Source organism: Sylvia atricapilla, chromosome 1 (genome assembly GCF_009819655.1).
Source record: "Sylvia atricapilla isolate bSylAtr1 chromosome 1, bSylAtr1.pri, whole genome shotgun sequence".
Lineage (NCBI taxonomy): Eukaryota > Metazoa > Chordata > Aves > Passeriformes > Sylviidae > Sylvia > Sylvia atricapilla.
Genome location: NC_089140.1, coordinates 210016 through 228183, shown reverse-complemented (window position 1 = coordinate 228183; position 18168 = coordinate 210016). Strand labels below are relative to the sequence as shown.

Here is an 18168-nt window from a genome sequence, read left to right as displayed (position 1 = left end):
GGAAGGGCCTGGGTCTCCCTGAAGCCCTCCAGAAATCTGTGGGTGCAGGAAGCTGTTTTCTGATCTCTGACTCTGTCCCTTTCTCCCTTTTCCAGTGGCTCAGAAGGTGGTGGCTCTCCGGAAGAAGCACCAGCTATCCATCGGCCCCTGCAAGTCCCTGCCCAACTCACCCAGCCACTCATCTGTTTCTGCAGCCTCCATTCCTTCTGTCCACATCAACCAGGTGGGGAATGGGAATGGGGGAAGCCAAGGACCTCTTGTGCTCTCTGCACCCTCAGCTCAGTACCCAAGAGTTCAGCCTTAGGCTTGTACTGCTGCTGTGTGCTGGCTCTTTGGAAGAGCAAGAGTGGTGTCACCCTGTGCTCCTTCCATAGCCCAGAGGAGCTGTGCCTGCCCTGGAAGTGTCTGAGGCCAGCTTGGAGCAGTGGGGCTTGGAGCAACCAGCTCTAGTGGAAGGCAGCCCACGGCAGGGGGTGGAATGAGATGTACTTGAAGGTTTCTTCCAACCCAAAGCACACCCTGATTTTATGATTGTGTGACAGTTTGATGCTTGCCCTGAGGTCAAGTTTCATGGCTAAAGCTTTGGGTGTGGCTCATGGTCCCCAGACTGTGTTGGGCTTTGGCAGACACGGAGCAGAGCCATGAGGGGTGTGTGGGGAGCTCTTGGGCAGCACAGGGGTGTTGGGGAGGGTGGTGCTCTGGCTGCCCTGGCTGGGTGGGCACAGCTGCTCAGGTCCTGCTTCCCCTGGACTCAGAACGCTGATGGTCTACATGCACATCCATCTGAGGGCTTCTCAGGGGCTTCTGAGGGGAGGTACCTGTGGAAACGTGGGTTCAGTGGTGATCTGAAGGAGGTTCCCTCCCCTCTGCCAGAGGAAGGCTCTGTGCTGTTGGTAAGGATTGCCAAGGTCTTGGTGTGGGGAGGATGGTGATGCTGTAGGTGTTTGTTCCAGAGCTGAGGCAGGACAGGCTCCATGGTGAGGACCTGGGGAAGGAGATCCTTTGGGCAGCCGCCTCACTGTAGCTCTGCTACATTCCCAGTGCCCACAGAAATGCTGGTCAGGCAACTGGTGAGGAAGAAAGGAGGGATCCTGGGCTCCAATGCTCCCCAGGGCACTCAAGGGGACAGGTTCCATCTCTGGAGCAACTGGCATAGAGTCACAGGATGTGTGACGGGGACTGCAGGAAGTCTGCCTGTGACTGAGGGACAGCACATGGAGCTGATGGGTTTCCATAAGGGGATTGCCTTTGAAACTCTGGGTGTGTCAGAACCTCCAGGCCCTGGGAGGACTCCTGGGCCCCCACCACAGACCTGAGCCCTATCTGCAGCCACCAGCTACCTGGTTGTGGAGGCTTCTAAAGCTGGATTGCAAGTAGGTGACTGTAGGTTTTTGCAGAGACCTGTGCCAGCTTCCTGGTGCGGCAGGTCACCTGGACACCAGCGAGTTCAGGTAAAGTCTGAGTGCAGGTGGATGGGCAGCTGGGGAAGGCTGCAAAGCCAGGTTCTGTCAGAGTGTGCTTGTGTCCAGAAAGCTGGGGACAAGTTCAGTGGGAGACATCCAAGGTGGAGAGCAAAGTCCCAGGGAAATACAGATTTGTGTATCTCTGGTAATTTGAGGGCTTTATGAGCAAACTGTGTACAGTATGAGCTTGGTTGGGAAGGAGAGGCCATTTGTGCTGAAAGGGAGGCAAAAGGCTGATGGCCAAGGTCAGCATTTCTCAGGGGAGCTGGACACTTGTTCAGTGTTTTCTTCCATGTCCAAAGCATGAGAGGAGTCCCAGTAAATACCTGTCATTGGCACTGGCTGTGCCAGGCAGGCAGTGTGTTTGCTGTGAGGCTGAAAAGTGTTCCCTGTGTGAGGGATGGGGCTGCCAGACCCCCCAGTCTGAATCCAGTCACTCGTGTGACTGTGCACGGAACCCGAAGGAGAAGCACAAATGTGTGGTAGGGAAGAGACCCTGACACGGGAGGAAAGTAAGCACTTGACTGATTTAGCTGAGGAGTGAGTGCAGGGATAGGTCAAACCTGACCTAAAATACACAGGTGTGACAAGAAAGAGCTCCTTAAGGAAAGGCAGCACTGAACAAAGGGGTGGGTTTAGGACTGGCTGCGGGGAAGCAAATTTTGGAAGGTTTTTCTGACTGCATGTCATGAGCTCTGTGAGGCGTTGGTCAGAGCTGTCCCTGCTGTCCTCTCCTCCCCACAGAGCTCCTCTCAGCACGGCTTGCAGACGACTGTGTAGAGGGGATTTCTGCCTGCCTGCTCAGGGACAGACCTTTGCTCTCTGTACCTCACTGTGCTCCTGGCTTGGCTGGAGGGACGTGGGGAGCTGTGGTGGGAAGCAGAGCTGTGAAGGGAAGTAACACAGCGTGCAGCTCACAGGGATTGTGGCTTGCTGGCCCGTGCCCCCTCCCCAGACCTGCTCTGTGCCTGTCCAGTGCCGTGCCCCTCCTACCCTCAGCAAACCTGGGCCCTACAAGGGTGATCAAAGTCAGTTTGTGTTCCTGGGGTCTTGTGTGGCCCACCACAAACCCTCTGGGTGCCAATGCCCTGTGCAGTGATCTTTGCCCTGCTGTTTGCACGTCTCTCCCCCGTTACTAAAAACACTTCCAAAGGTAGCGAGGCAATGGTGAGTGGTCCTAAAACGCCGTGAAGTATTTACCTGTTCTTGCATGGACTGGGAAGTGAGGTTCTGGAGCTGCTCCCCACTGTCCTCAGGGAAAATCCAAGTGGCTTTGGGAAACAAATTCACCCATAACAGATGGTTCTGACAGGGAGCTGCGCAGAGCAGCCCACACACTCAGGTGTGTCCTCAGGCTGCCCACGTGGGAGGGCACAATGGCCAGGTGAGCACTGGGGAGCAGTGCCCTGGTGTCCCCTGGCCCAGCAATACATTTTGGGGCAGCTCTGGGAGGGGCTGGACAGGCTCACCCTGCCAGGAGGGACCAGTAGGAGAGTGACAAGGTGTTTGTGCAGCAGAGCTGAACTCTGTCATACCTGAGGCCCTGGGGCTCTCACCAGGGTTTCTCATTTGCTTTTGCAAGTCAAAGAGCAGTAACTGGCACAGGGAAAACAGGAAAAAGGCTCTCAAGGAGTTTAAGAGCACAGGACTTAGCATGGAGATGAGGTGGAGAGAAGCCAGACAAAAAAAAAACACAATTAGGAGCTTTCATTTGCCTTATGCTGCAGATGTCAGTGCACTTCGACAGAACGAACCCCTTCCCTTCCAGTACTGCCTGGGGGGACAGGAGGAGTCCCTGGAACAGTGGGACTGGCACTTGGGGGTCAGGAGGAGGCTTTGGAACAACAGGACTGGCATTTAGGGGCAGGAGGAGCCCCTGGAACTGGGGCTGGCAGTAGTGTTCTGGGCCTGGTCTGGCCCATACCGAGGGGACAGCACTGTCCTCTGGAGCTGCCAGCTGAGAAGGCACTTTTCCTGGAATGGGAACCAGGGGGCCCCTACAAAGGGCTTCTTTTGGTAGGTAGGAGCTGAGACCCAGCCCTGCCTCTTCTCTTGTTCTGGGCACAACTCTTCTGGAAGTAGCTTGACACTACCGGCTGAGCCAAATTAACTTTTTTGGAAATGGCCACTGCTCGTCTGATCTGTCAGCTGGACCAGTCCAGCATGGTTACTGGGAGAGGAGGGAGGCCAGAGGACCTGGTGATTTTACCAAGGTTGCCCATCTGTCTGGTGGATTCCCTTCTCCTGGGACAGTGGTGCTGTGGATGTGTCCTGGTCTCCTTGCACAGTGGATGATCATCTTGGGAACCAGCCAAAGGCCCTGTTTTCATTTTTGCCTTTGGGATTTTGGGTTTTTTTCTCTTATTCTGCAGCGGTGCCTGGAGCCTCAAGGACATTGCTCCATCCATGGGAAGGGAAAGGAAGCTGTAGGAACAGGTCAGCCTTGGTCAGGATTTTCCACCAGCTCTCATGAGTCACTAGATGTGCTTGGTGAGTCGCTGACCCTGGCTACTCTGTTCAGCATCAATCTGGTATGGCAGGAGCCAGGGCCAGCCCTGGAGTCCTGTGCTCCCTTGGGGACACAGATCTGTCCCTTTGGCCTTCCCAGCAGCTTGAGGGATGTGGGTCTGCACACGCTGGAGCAGGCACCTTGTATTCCCCAGAACCCATCAGCCCCAGAGAAAGCTCTTGCCTGCTGCCTTGGGCTCTCCTCTCTGGATCCTGCCCACACCTGTTGCTGAGTGAGCAGGTTGGATAGGTTTGGGAATCCCACTCCTCACTTGGCCCTGACTTCCACCTTGCTCCCTCCTGGCAGCTCCTGGCCCTTGCCTACAGGGAGGGGATGGGAGTTTCTCGGGCCAGTGGGTGCTTGCAACACCTGCAGAGTTGTTCTACCTGATTTCCTCACTTTTGCTGTCCCGTTCTCAGTCTTTCTTCAGGGCCTCTGGGATGCCTTTGGGAGTTCCCCAGGCTGTGGGTGAGTCACTGCTGTGTTTGCTGTGGGATGGCAGTTTGTCTTTCTGCCAGGAAACTGGTTCCCAGCAGCTGGCAGGAGGTAACACGGGTACCCCATGCAGGTTCCTGGCGGGTGGGTGGAGGGAGCTGGGTGCCCTCCTGGGCCTTGGGAGCTGCTGCCATCCCCACCCTGCTCTGGACTGCCCAGTGTCATGGCTCCTCTCCGATGGCCTCAGTCTGCCTTCCTGCATGGGTTCTTTGGGAGCACTGGGAGGGCCTTCATCCAGGCTTCAGTGAGAGATCAGATGAAAGAGGTGGAATATCAAAGTTTGCAAGTGAAATGAAGCCCCAAGGGCAGCTCACCTGAGCTGGTAACAGTGCTCACTGGCCTGCCACGGCACGTTCCATCAGAATTCAGGAGCTGCAGCAGCAGGTGCTGGCATCTCCTGGTGGAAGCCTGTGTCCTGCTTCCTGCTCAGCTCGTGGTGCCCACTTTCCATTGTCCATATGCTCCTCTGGCTGCTCCTTCTTCCTGCAGACACCAGGTTGGTGTTTGCTGTTTGTCTGTGCTCTTCCACTCAGAGCCCTTCCCAAACCACTTGTTCTGAACGTCTCAGGCCTTATTAGGCCAGTAATTACTGCCCCTGAACTCCAGGGCTGTGTTCTGCCCTTCCCAGGCACCCGTGGCACTGTTGATGCTCTTCCACCAGCTACACACTAATGGGAAGGATTTGTCCCACAGGTGTTTTACCAGTTTCCAGTTCCCACTGTGTTCTCAGATTCCAGGGGTGACCACAGTTGGTTGTTCAGGTCCACCAGCAAAGTACCTGCAAATAGACACATGGTACCAGCCCAAACCTGTCCATCTTTTCAGGGCTTTCCCACATCCCTGAGGTTTTTCCTGGATCCCACAGAAGTTCTGGAGCTCCCTGCTCCAGCAGAGGACTGGTGACTCAGGGTTGCCTGATCCACTCTATCTTTGAAGGACTTTCTCCTCTGCCCCCAAACTCACGGCAGCTTGCCTTCATAGCCTGGTGTGAACCATCCTCCAGCCCCAGAGCCCTTCCTGAGGTTTGGTCAGTGGGACATGGGGGGCTCAAAGGCCTCCATCCTTCATCACTCAAGGACAGTAACCTTGGCTCTAAACCAGGCAGACTTACAGACTAAGGAAAGTTGTTCTGGCCAGACAGAAATGACACAGATCTGCAGGGAGTAAGTAAAATATAAACCAGGGTGTAGCAAATTTTCTTCCTTGATGTTTTTGTGTCCATCTCCTGCATCCACAGGGTTTATTCCAGTTGCTCTGGCAGGAGCTTAGACTCACCAGGCTCCTCCGAACTGGCTCCTCTCCCACAGTCGTGGCATCATGAATGTGCTGCCAAGGTCACTGAGACGTGCCAAGCATGGCCAGGAGCTGGTCTTGGAAGGGACAGCCATGCCCAGCTCACTGTTCCCTGTGGCAGGTTGTCTCTGCTGCTGCATCCTCCTCTTCCTAACACTTGGAATATTTCACTTTCTTTGACCTAGTTCACACATGATGAATCAGTTAAACACAGACTCTGTGTGTGTGCACTCAGTGGCCCTGGCTGTCTGCAGCCCTTCCTTCATCACAGCTCCTGTGGAACTCCTGTGTGGGTGTTGGACCTGGGGTTGACAGCAGCTCTCTCTGTTGAAGGTTCAGAAGTCACTGGCAGGTGACATGTTGCTTTGCCCCTTTGTGTCCCTGGTGGTCTCCTCTTCCCTGGGACTCAGCAGCAGAACCTTCTTGTCCAGTGCAGGGTTCCTCACCCTGTAGAGAAGCTCCCAGGTGACATTCCCTTCTCTGGACAGAGTTCCCAGCCTCTTGTACTTGTGGAAAAGCACAACCAGCTCAGGTTCCCTCTTGTTCTGTGTTTCAGGGCTCCAGAAACATTCCTGTTTCCAGACAGGCTGGAATCGTCCAAGCCACCCACCTGCTCACAGCATGCAATTATTTTCCTTCCTCTGTCTTCTTGAGGAGGAAGCTGAAATGCTGCTTGGGTGGCTTTTTCCTCTCCTAAGTTCTCATTGTGTGCCCATCTCTTGTCAAAGATGATGGGATCCATGGCTTGGGTGAAGGTTGCACCTCTCTCTGAGATTGGGTTATGGGTCGTGGACCCTGCTCTACCTGTGCAGCCCTTTTCACACTTCTCTGAAAAGCTTTTCTCAGAATAAGGCTCTGATCCCACTGGGGATGGGGGTCTCTTGTGGAGCCTCTCCAGAAGATGATCTGCGTAGGCTCCATTCCTGCTCAGTGTAGGCAGGATGGAGGAAGTCACTGGGCCATTGATGCCACCACTCTGTGAGCATGGAGCTGGGAGGAGGCAGGCTGCCCCCTCTGGGGTGCTGGAGCTCACCAGCCCTTCTAGGGACAGCTCCTCCAAGTGTTTCTGAAATACTGTTCAGAACTGCCAGGGAGCTTGGGCTGCCATGTGCAGTGTCACAGTGAGATGTTCTGGGCAGCAGACCTGAAATACTTCCACGCCAGTGTGGATCTGGGATGTCCCTAAGCCCCTGTCCAGTGGCTGCCCACGCTGCTGGCATGGGCAGGGTGGGAGTGAACAACCTGGTGTGGAGAGATGTGTTGTTGACATGGGTACGTGGCTGCACGGTTGGATCTTCCTGTTTCCATGAAGTCTGTGAGGGGTTAGTGAAGCCCCCAATGTTCCCAGGCACAGGCCATCACAGCCTTGGCTACGGCTGTCTGCGGGCACTGGAGGTGTGTGCCAGCCTCAGGGTCTGCTCAGAGAGACCTCCAAACCAGCAGCAGATACAGGTTTCACACAGAGCTTGAGCTTGGGGTGTAGCACTCCATGCTTCAGGAAAGATGAGGGCTGGAGTCCTGGGGACATGCATCCCCACTGGCATCACAGCTGTCTCAATGAGACAGGGAATGGATGAGTGGCACTTGAAGCTGGGCAGGCTTTGGGCTGTCTCACAGGCTTTGGGCTCACTGGAGGGGAAGGGAATGACTGCCCAAGGTCCTGTGTTCTGGGAGCAGGTGGAGGTGCCCTAGCTGTGCCCCTCTGCTGGGCACAGCTATGTGGGACCCTGCTGCCTCAGGCCTTGCTCCACACTTATGTTTGGAAGGGCTTCAGCTGGGTTTCTCTGGCCATTTGTTGCCCTTCTTTTTGATTTCAGAACTTGAACATTTCACTGGTGAGAAAACTAGAGCAGAAAGAGAGGAAAGGCTTCCTGAGCCTCTCTGTTGAGCAGGAGCAGTGCCTGGTGTTGGATGTCTCTCTGGGCTGCCCAGAGAGGTTGTGAGCTCCCCATCTCTGGAAATGTTCAAGGCCAGGTTGAATGGGGCTTGGAGCAATCTGGTCTTGTGGAAGTTGTCCCTGTGCACGGCAGGGGGTTGGGACTAAACGGTCTTTAAGATCCCTTCCAACCGAAATGATTCCATGATACTTTGGATGTCACCCGGTCCCTGTCCTGCACGGCACTCCCTGCCCTGGCATCAGGCCACGTGGGGCAGGTGATGTTCCTGCAGGTGGCCTGTCTGTGACCTCTCTGACCATCCGTCTCCTCCTGCAGGCCACCAACGGTGGGGGAGCCTTCAGTGACTACTCCTCGTCTGTGCCCTCCACCCCGAGCATCAGCCAGCGGGAGCTGCGCATCGAGACCATCGCTGCCTCCAACACGCCCACGCCCATCCGCAAGCAGTCCAAGCGGCGCTCCAACATCTTCACGGTAAGCGGCACGGGGGGCCCCGAGCCCTGCCGTGGGCTTTCAGCAGGGGAGAGGGAGGGAGTGGGTCACTGCAGCTTGACCCGTGCCGTGCTGGCAGGAGGGTCAGGGGTGCGTGTGAGCGGGAGGGACCTTCTGCTCGTGCAGGGACCGTAGTGCTGCAGGCTGCTTCAGGCAGAGTGTGCGTGCATGGGGAGCATCTGGGAGCAGGACACTGCTCACACACATAGGAGTGTGCACTCATGTGGGTGTGTAGTGTGTGTGAGCTCCTGCTCGTTACAGGGAGTGCAGCTGTGCATGCACAGCACCAGTGACTCTGCTCATCTTCTCCTTGGGGCTGCATGCCCCGAGCGTGGCACGGAGCCCCTGGTTCCTGGGGTGGTGATGCTGTGCCCAGTGGTGCTGTGCAGAGCTCAGCACCTGGCATGGGGCCCCACTCGCTCCCGTTCCTGAATCCTGCGTGACTTGAGCGGCTGTGGGAGCTGCTGTGGGTGTGGAGGGAGGGAAGACAGGGGAGGCAGTGAAGCTGTGGGCCCCAGGTGGAGCAAGGTACATTTGCAGCCCTCAGCTGTGCTGGTTGCCTTGCAGCCTGCGTCTCTGCACGCTGTCTGCAGTGTGCACAGTCCTGCCCTCACACTCACCCTTGCTCTGAGCACAGCCATGAGTGTCCCCTCACTGTGAGCACACACGTGTCCCAGTCCCACGTCTAGTGTAGGTGTAGCCTCTGTTCCCTGTGTACATGTGCAGGCTCCGGCCTTGCTCCTCTCCCCATCTCAATGTGCTTTCCAGCCACCATTGCTCAGCACACCGTGTCTGCTGTTTGTGGATCTGGGCACCACAAAGCCCTTGTATCTGTTTGCACCATGTCACCCTTGTGACCAGCCGCTATTGCTCTGAGCCCAGACCACACAAAGTCAGTGTCCTATGCCCCGTTCCTCTCACTGCACCATTGGCATCCCAGATTCCCCAGTCCCTATGCTGGGAATGTGCCCATCTCCCTTGGCTTCTGACATCCTGGAAGCTTCTGCACTGACCTCCTGAATACTCTGCATTCCCCCCAGGTTGCATCTAGTGCACGCCCAGCTCTGTGCCCACCCCAGGCCCACACTGCCCCGTCTGTGTGCTGTGGGCGGCTGGGCTGTGCTCCCCATCCCTCCTGCCAGCACACGCCGCCCCTCACGGCAGGTGCCCGCTCCCGGCGCATGGTTGTTCCCTCCCTGCCTTCCCCTCCGTGTGCTCACGCCCTGTGGAATGCCGTGTAGCTGTCCCGTGGCCGTGCTCCGGCTGCAGTGCCCTTCCCTGGCCCGTGCCTGCTGCCGGGCGCTGGCACCGCGCCGCCACCGCCCACGCTGCTCGCTGCGCGCCGCCGCGCCTGGACTCGCCGCCGGCTCGTGGTCCCGCTCTCCGGAGCCCCCTGCTCGCTCACCGGGGTGGGCACACGCTTGGGGGAGGAGGAGGGGGCCTTGCTGCGGGGCTTACGCTTGTTCGCTGTGGACGTCATCATGCGTGCAGGGCTCTCACGTGCTCACTCATCCTGGGCTCACGCTTGCTCTCGCCTGCGCTCGGCGGCACGCGCTCGCTCGCCGCGGGGCCGGGGCTCACCTCACCTGCTTGCTCGTGTGCTGGTGCACATCCATGGCTCACGTTGACGTCTTCACCCATCTGGTCGTGGCAGCAGCAGCAGCTCCCGACACCTCCCGCAGTGGGACAGGACCAGGAAGGGCGGGAAGGGAAGGGAAGGAAAGGAAAGGGCAGGCTGTTTACTGCCGCTAGCTTTTCCCAGGCAGGCAGCGCAGGTGTAGCCAGCGGCCTTCGTCCTTGTAGGGTCCCCAGGTGGGCACAGGCCTTTCCGAGGTGCGGTGCTCAGCCCAGCTCTGGGAGCCACTGCAGCCCCAGTCCCAAACTATGCCTGACTCCTTTGCTCCTCTCCTTCTCTTTTCCTCCCCCTCCTTCCCATTCTCCTCCTCCTCTCCTCTTCTACTCTTCTCCTCCTCTCTTCTTCTACTCTCCTCCTCCTCTTTCCTGCTCTGGCTCCTCTCCTGCTCCCCTCCCGCTCCCCACTGGATCACATTCCCCCCCCGGGGGTCTGTGTGCCCCAGAGCTCCAGGTGGAGACCAGCTCTGCGCCCACCCGCGCCTCGAGGCGCCCACCCACTCCTGACCCCAGCCCCAGCCCTGACTGCTGCTGCCGCCGGCGCCCACTCCGTGGCCTGTCCGTGCTGTCCACTGGCACCCATCACTGACAGACTCGTGTCCGTGTTCTGAGTATAACTTGCCAAACTCTTTATTCTTTCGATATTTGCAGATATGTGCCACTGTTTCCAACTTTTCATCAACAAAAAGGCCTTTCCAACTCCTTCCAAATTAGAAGATCCAGGTGGTTACACACGGCACCTCTGTACAAATTCTCTCACTTTTCATTGCCTCTCCAGGGCCGGATAAGGGATGGGCACTGGGATTGATCTAAGATTAGAGGCTCGCCCGCCCTCCAGCCAGCATGGGTCCCCCCCTCGGAGACACGCAGGAGCCTTTTAAATCCCCCCAATGTAAAGTCTAGGAAGCGCTGAGACGGCCTGCGCCTGCACTTTAAGCTGGGACATTTCTGGGCCTGCTGGATGCTGTCTAGGCACTGCCCTTTCTCGGGGATGCCAGGCGGACGACCCTCCTGGGACGGGAAGACCTGCAGACACACCGGGACCGGGCGACAGCCGCGCATGGAGCTGGATGGGCCAAAAGACGCTTTGCTGCTGCCTGCGGGAGCCGCTGCAGCGCCTGCCGCTAGCGCTCCGCTCCTTCCCTCCTGCACCTCTGCAGCCTGCATGGACTCCTGCTCCTTCTCCTCTTCTCCTCGCAGCCGAGCAGCCATCTGTGTCTCTTTAGTTTTCTTCTCTTTCGATCTCTTTGTTTGGTTCTGGGCCCAAAATCGGGTGAATCGGTGTCCCAGGCGCGCGGGGCTCGTATCCCTTTCTGATCCAAAGCACACGGGGGCCCTCCTGGACTGAGGGGGTGTGTAGGACGCTCCAGAGAGACGCTGCCGCTGCCTCCTGCCATTGTTGTGATTCTGAATGTATTGGTTGTGCTCCATGCCATGTATGACTTGGTATTTCCCTCTGTCCTAAGCACTTTGAATGAGTTCTGCTCAACAGACTGTAAATTTCATATTGTATTTATCAGAGTTTGCTCTCCCCGCGGCCCTCGGGCGCTGGTGGGTCCCGCTCTCGCCGCTCTAGACGTGTGGTAGATATTTATTGTCCATGCTCTTTTGTAAGGGGCTGGTATCTCTGCCCGGTGACCTGTGCTACTTTGTATGGTGCAAGTGTGTTACCAGAATAAATCTGTTGGATTAGTAGAGGTGTGAGTTCCTTCACTGCCTGAGCCTCTCCTGCTTCCATCCATGCTCCACCCGCATCCCATGCCATTTCTGTCTGTCGCCATGGTCCTGTGTGCCCCGCGGGAGGGGGGCCCGCATAGCCCCGCTCCGCCAGGAGGAGGACAGCTCTGCTTGCAGTCGGGGGAGAGGAGAGCTTGCTGTGGGCTGGGCTGGAGTGTCCCGAGCGTCCCTAGAGGGGCCGGGTGTGGGCCTCGCTGCGCTGTGCGCTGGGGGAGCTGGCCTGGGGGAGAGCACCGTGGTCAGGTCTGGAGCCTGCTGGGGACAGGGGACCGTGCGTTTGGTCTCCCGTGCCCAGCTCTAACGCGCCTGTGTCTCTTCTCTTCCAGTCTCGGAAGGGCGCGGACCCGGAGCGCGACAAGAAGGCGCCGGAGTGTAAAGCGGACAGTATTGGCAGCGGGCGGGCCATTCCCATGAAGCAGGTTCGATGCTCCCCCTTCGGCCCGCTGCGGGAGCGGGGTCCAGGGAGTGTGGGCTGGGGCGCCTTTGCTCGGCACGGCCCCGTGGGGGCTGCACACCCGCCGGGTCCAGCAGCGGGCGTGGGGTGGGTTCTGTGCCGTGGTGTGGACACTGTGCCGTGGGTGGGTTCTGTGCCGTGGGTGGGTTCTGTGCCGTGGGTGAGCCCTGTGCCGTGGGTGAGCCCTGTGCCGTGGGTGGGTGGGGGGCTGCAGCAGGGGCCGTGGCCGGGCGCTGGTGGGGGGCTGCAGCGGCGGCTGCAGAGCGGTTCCAGCAGATGGCATCCATGCCCCACGCCCGCTGCAGCCCCTGCTGCAGCCTCTCTCTGCTCCTTCTCTGCTCCTCTTCTCTCCTGCTCCTTTCGACTCCTATTCCTGCTCCTGGCAGGACTGGAAGGGGATTCCCCTCTTCTTGGGCTATTACAAAAACTGTGAGCACAGTGCCCACCTTGTGAGCTGCTGGGAATGTAAGAGAGGCATTGCTCCTTCCAGCAGCAGTGCATTCTGCTTCTGCCTCTTGGCTTCCAGGGAAGCTTGAACTGCCTGGATCCAACCCGGAGTGTTGCCTGCCCTGTGTCCATCACTAGCAGTGATGGGTGGTGTCCAGGCGAGCTAAGTGGTGTGGATTGGCTGGGTGGTGTTTCCATCAAGATTTCCTCGCATTTCAGGAAAGACTGATCTGGCAGTGCCTGGTTGTGCTCCTGCCTTGCACGTTGTTTCCCCGCTGTGGATCCATTTACCCCCTGCTTGCTGTGACCCATGTGCCCCCCAGTGCTGCCAGTGCTGAGTCGCACGGGGCCAGTTGTGTCTCTGCATTGCAGGAGTGAGGCAGGAGAGCAGAGTCTACATCCCCACCAGGTTCTGGCTGCCTGGTACGATTCCATGCTGAGATTCCATGGGGAAGGGCTCGGTGAGGCCAGGCTAGCTGAGGAGTGAAGTGGTGGGACAGAAGAGCTCACTGCTGGAGCTGCCAAAGCTCCTGCCCTTCCCCGCCCATGGAGTAATCCTGGGGCAGGTTTGTGCAGGGCTGTTGATGCCCCAGGCAGGGGGCCGTGCTGAAAGGAGGGTGGTGTTGGGAAGGCAGCACTGGGAGGGTTGTCTCTGGGGCCAGAGGGAGCAGTGACAGGAGAGGCAATGCCAGGGTGGGGACTGTGAGATGTCACACATGGGGGCCCTGCTCCTGAGGTGCCCGAGTTTGGCACAGCCCCATCAGGAAGAGGCAGCCCAGCTGCACGCTGAGCCGTGCCCTGCTGTCTGCAGCACAGGGGCTGTTTGTGTGTGTGGGGTCGTTGTTTGTGGTGGGTCACTGTTTGTGGTGGGTCACTGTTGGTGTCCAGTGGGTCACCGTGGTGGGTCACTGTTGTGTGCAGTGGGTCATTGGTTTGCAGTGCCCATATGCTCTGGTTTGGGGTCAGCCCAGGCAACGGGAAGCAGTGGGTAGCTATTCTGTGGTGGGGTAGGGGAGGCTGAGAGTGGAGCAGCTGGAGCCCTCAGTGAGACCTGACTTGGTTGCCCAGATCTTGCTGGTCCTGAGGCGGGCCTGACAGTCTTTTGTGTGTGGAGCTTTGGGTTCCTTTTTCCAGGATCTCCCTGCACTGGGCAGGGCAGGATGATTGCTTTACCTGCTCCTGTGTCTCCGTGCTGCTGACAGGGCCTGACCTTGCCTGGTCTGCCAGAGGCTGTCAGTTTATTGGGATTAAGTCTTTCCATGCTGTTCATGTGTGAAATGGGGAGAATGGGGAGCAGCGGAGGCCCAGGCCTGCAAACACAACCTGTACGTCCTTTCTGGGCTCTGCAAGGAGGAGGAGATGCCAAACTGCTGCCTGGTTCAGGGCTAAGTGGAGGGACCAGTTCATGGCAGCAGCAGCAGCTCACAAGGAGAGCCTGGAGCAGAGTTCCTCTGGGAGATCCAGGTCCATGCTGGGTTCAGGACTGGCACCTCTTCTCACCAGAGTTGTAAGAGACAATTTCACAGAGATCAGAGATCCTGGCAGTGTTTTTACAGGAACATACGTGAGGGGAAGTGGTGTTTGACAGGTGGGCACTAGGTTGTGCCAGCAGATAATGAGGTGTGGCTTGTGGGGATGGGGCTGCCAGGGTGTCCATAGTGAGGCTAGCACTACAGCATGGCACATTCCTGTCATGGCCCCACCCCACAGGGAGTGATGGCTTGGTACCACCAGTGGGGAGAGGAGCAAAGACTCCCAGGAGGTGTAGCTCTGTATAGCAAAGATTTGGGACAGGGGGTGGTTGTCTCTGGTATGGACCTGCCCCTTCTGGAAGATGGTGGAGGTCTCACTGCTTGCTTCCTCTGAGAGGCAGTGGGAGAGTGGGGACTTTAGTTAGTTTTCTACTTAGACTGCTCATTGGTCCTGCCCAGGTGTAAGAGCAGAGAAGCTGCTGGGTCTGGGGCTGTGAGTGGCAAATGGGCAGGATCTCCTGCCTGGGTTTGTGGCCAGCTTTGGACTGTTGGCTTCCCTTGGCATGGGCACCACTGGGCTGGCACGTTCAGTGCTGGGGCTGCTGGCAGGTCAGCTTTGGAGCAGTTGGGTTCCTCTGTGTGGGAGAGTGGGGCTGGTCTGTGCTTACATTGCCAACCAAGAGCTGAAAGCAGCGAGTGCTGTGGGGCAGCAGGCTCACCCACGACACCGTGGCTGCAGTCCCTGAGGTCCACCACCCCTTCCTGGTCTCTGTGAGGACAGCATAAGCACTGGGGAGCGCTGGCAGCCCTCAGCACGCGAGGCCTGGAGACAGGAAGCAGGAGGCTGGGCTGGGTGCTGCAGAAGAAGAAACATTGGGGAGCCTTGGCTGAGGAGAGATGTGTGTTGCTGCCACACGGTGCTTGATTGTCACTTGTCACTGCCTTCTGCAGCACAGCACCTCTGGGTGACCTGATCTGTCTCCCTTATGCACATTTGGAAAAGATGGAGCTCCCCAGGGGGACAGGTGAGACTGTGGGTGTTGGGGCCCCTCTGTACCTGGGACAGCGCCTACACACCCTCCAGGCAGCTGGTGCCTCTCCAGGACTGCTCTGGGCCAGGAGCTCCTGGTCCATGGCTGCAGTGTCCTTTTGGTGATGGTCCTGCAAGGCTGGAGGAGTTCCCTCATAGCTGCACACTCGTCTCTGAGAAGTGGGTTAATTAGGTCGGGAGACGAAGCTTCCTCAGCTGTTTGTTACCAGGAATGAGCTCCTAATTGCACATCTACCGAATCTTTCTGGGAAGGCTGCATGGAGCACGCTGGCAGCCCGGGGGTCCCCTGGCCCCTGGCCTGGCTCTGCTCGGGCCAAGCACTCCAGCAGGGCCCAAGGCGGGTGACTCCTCCTCCTTGGGAGCTGGGATCATGCTGGGAGCTTAGATTACATTTAAATTGCCATTTGCATTTTCCAATCAATACGCGACTTCACAATTAAGTTTGGTGTTAAAATTCTTAGCAAAAAGTGAGTGGAAGGGAGATTTGTGGAGTAAACGAGTCCTCTGGGGGCCATCGCCGCTCCCTGCTTCATTACGCTGCATATTGCTGCTGCTGCTGCTTTTAGTGTGCACCAGCACAGCCCAGCGCAGCCCCGAGCCGGGCACGGCCCGCGGAACGCCGGGAGAGGAGCAGGTCAGCCTCTCCTCCCTGTGTGTGACACGGGAGAACCTTGTGCGGGAGTCACGTCCTGCAGCTTTTCCCACAAGGGGCAGAGGGAGGGTGAGGAGCGCCAGCGCAGGGTCTCGGAGCCACAGGAGCCTGGCTGGGAGGCTTGTGGGGAGCGTGGGGACAGCCTTCCCCATGGGCTGTTCCCCCTTTCGGACTGCTCTGGCTTGCAAAAAGGGGCTGTAGTGCTGGGTCCTGCTTTCCGGCTCTGAGTTTGGCCGTGCTTCAGTTTGCCAAGCTGCAGGTTTGAGGCTGACCTGACTGCAGCCAACACGTGTTTGGGGCAGGCTGGAAGTGCTGAAGTGGGTGTTTCGTAGCATCAAGGTGTGTCAGGTTGACGTTGGGGAGGGGAGGACCTGTTCTGCAGGATGCTACAAAAGAGCAGGTCACACTGTGGAACTGAGCCACGTTTAAGGCCAGGAGGGGAATCATTATGCCCAGAAGGGATCATTACATGGCCAGGAGGAATCTTCATGCCCTGAAGAGATCACTTTGTCCAGAAGGAATTGTCACCCTCAGAAGCCAGAGAGTTCCACACAGTGACTTTGAGTTTGGTCTGTAACTTCAGCTGGTCTGGAGCTAAACTAGCTTTGTGTGGGAGGAGGAATGGTCATTTTCATACTCTGTGTGGGAAATGTGTGGCCCAGCTGTGGTGTTCGATGGGTCCAGAACCAGTGCTGAGGAAATGCAGGTGTTACTGGCTGTGTGTGGAGAACAGCACACAGGACCCAGGCAGCTGGCATGGCATGGCATGGCATGGCTGCCATCTCATCTGGGAGGTGCCAGGACGTCAGGATCCCATCTCCAGTGGGGAAGACCAGTGTGCATCACTGCAGGTTTTGTGCAGAGGTTGGGGTGACATGGTACAGCTGAGCCTGTCCAGGGAGGGAGGGGTGAGGTGACCTCCCAGCACTCCTTCAGCTCTGCTTCGCCGTGACAATGTCACAGATGGGAGGTAGCACTGTGTGCCCTGTCTGACCCAACTGGTGCTGCCAGACTGAGGTGCCTTTCCCCCACTGCCCTGGGAGCTGTTCAGTGATGGCACATCCAGCCAAGAGCTCACGTGTAGGATGCTCCCACCAGTGTAGGACCAGCCCTGACAGCCCCCAGCAGGGTCCTGCCACCTGGCCCCTGGGCAGGATTGTGCCTGCTGTCCTCAGCAGCTCGGTTTGCCCTGTGATAGGAGGCAGTTGGGGTTAAGGATCAGTCACTGCACTGATTTACACCACACAGTTGCCACATTACTTTTAGGTTTTCTGGGTTTATGTTTTCTTGGAGTTCATTTGAGCAAGATATTGAAGAACTAGTCTGAATCAGATGCAGGTTGGCTGCTCCTCTGTAAGTCCTTCTGTTGGACACAGGTTTGAAGTTTATAACCACACTTGTTCTTAGACATGGATATGTTTTGAGACCCTGCACTTGACTAGTTCTCATTCCATCCTTTACTGGCTCTATGAGTTTTGTACAGCTGGTGTTTAAGGGTATTGTTGCTCAGTTAAAGACCTGACAGAAAGCTAAACACACTTGTCAGCACAGTCACTCCTGCCATCAGATACTGTGTTTTACCCAAGGGAGAACCAGGCACCTCTAATGTCCTGTTTGCACTGCTGGCACTGGCTGTTCTGCTCTCCTCTCCTCTCGTTTTCTGCCCGTCATGCTTTGCCGTAGCTTTTCCCTGGATTTGCTTGGTGTGAACATCCAGCCGTGATTCCAGGGGCTGTTGCTTGCCCCCTGGCAGACCTTGACACAGGAACTGTCAGTCAGCTGCCACATTCCATGTTGTGTTCTCATCAGCACCTTCTGACTACTACTGAGTGAGCTCTTCAGCTCATGTCCTCTTCAGGGCGAGGGATCTGATCCTGCCCAGACAGGGCTTTGCCCTAGCCACTCTTGTTTTTCTGTTCTGTCCCTGTATGTGCAGGAGGCAGTTCCTTTTCCCGCTGTTTGCTGCCCGAGCACTGAGCTGGAATCACGGGGACTTGTGCCTGTTCTGCCCCATTTATTGCTGATTTCACGGCCACGTCTGGCAGTGTTGTCCCCCCATCACTTCGTGCTGGGCCTTTGCACCGTGCAGGCGCAGCAGCTCAGTCTCCAGGCACTGGGACAGGGCCCCCAAATATGCTGAGGCTGGCAGGGCTGAGACTTTCTGCCCAGGTTTTTGAGGAGGGGCTGGCCTGAGGCCCAGGTTTTTTGCCAAGTTTGGAACAGGCAGTCTGGGTGTCTGTCCAGACAGCGCTTTTGGAGGGGCCAGGCCTGACAGTTGGTAGATCCAGCTTTTTCCCAGACTTTGTTACTCATTCCTACTTTTGTTCCCCCATGCTGTGCTTCTCTCCCTGCCGTCAGAGTGCTTGATGTGCTCTCCCTGCCCCTCAGTCCTTGCACCTGGTGCCTTGCCCCAGCTTCTTTCCCCCTCTCCACCTTTGCCCTTACCTGGGACATGGTAAATTTTTGCTGGAGATAGATTTCCTGAGAGGTAAAGATGAATGGGGAGAGGATGAGGATGGTCTGTGCTCTGAGCCTTGGTTCAGATCAATGGAGTTAGTTCTGGGTTATCCTGGTGG

At 57.4% G+C, this 18168-nt stretch overlaps 1 protein-coding gene across 4 annotated transcripts in view; it reads left to right on the top strand.

Moving 5' to 3' along the window:
• The window catches only part of AGAP3 (ArfGAP with GTPase domain, ankyrin repeat and PH domain 3), a 109337-nt gene that overhangs the window by 50284 nt on the left and 40885 nt on the right, over positions 1-18168 (top strand). For 2 of the 4 annotated variants that reach the window (XM_066312978.1, XM_066312968.1), the window contains exons 7-9: positions 96-223; positions 7974-8129; positions 11843-11935. In XM_066312978.1, coding sequence (XP_066169075.1) covers positions 96-223; positions 7974-8129; positions 11843-11935 — 377 coding nt within the window. Of the gene's footprint in view, positions 1-95; positions 224-7973; positions 8130-10430; positions 11475-11842; positions 11936-18168 lie in introns of those variants that run through there. The other 2 variants (XM_066312998.1, XM_066312988.1) reach the window with 2 other exon arrangements.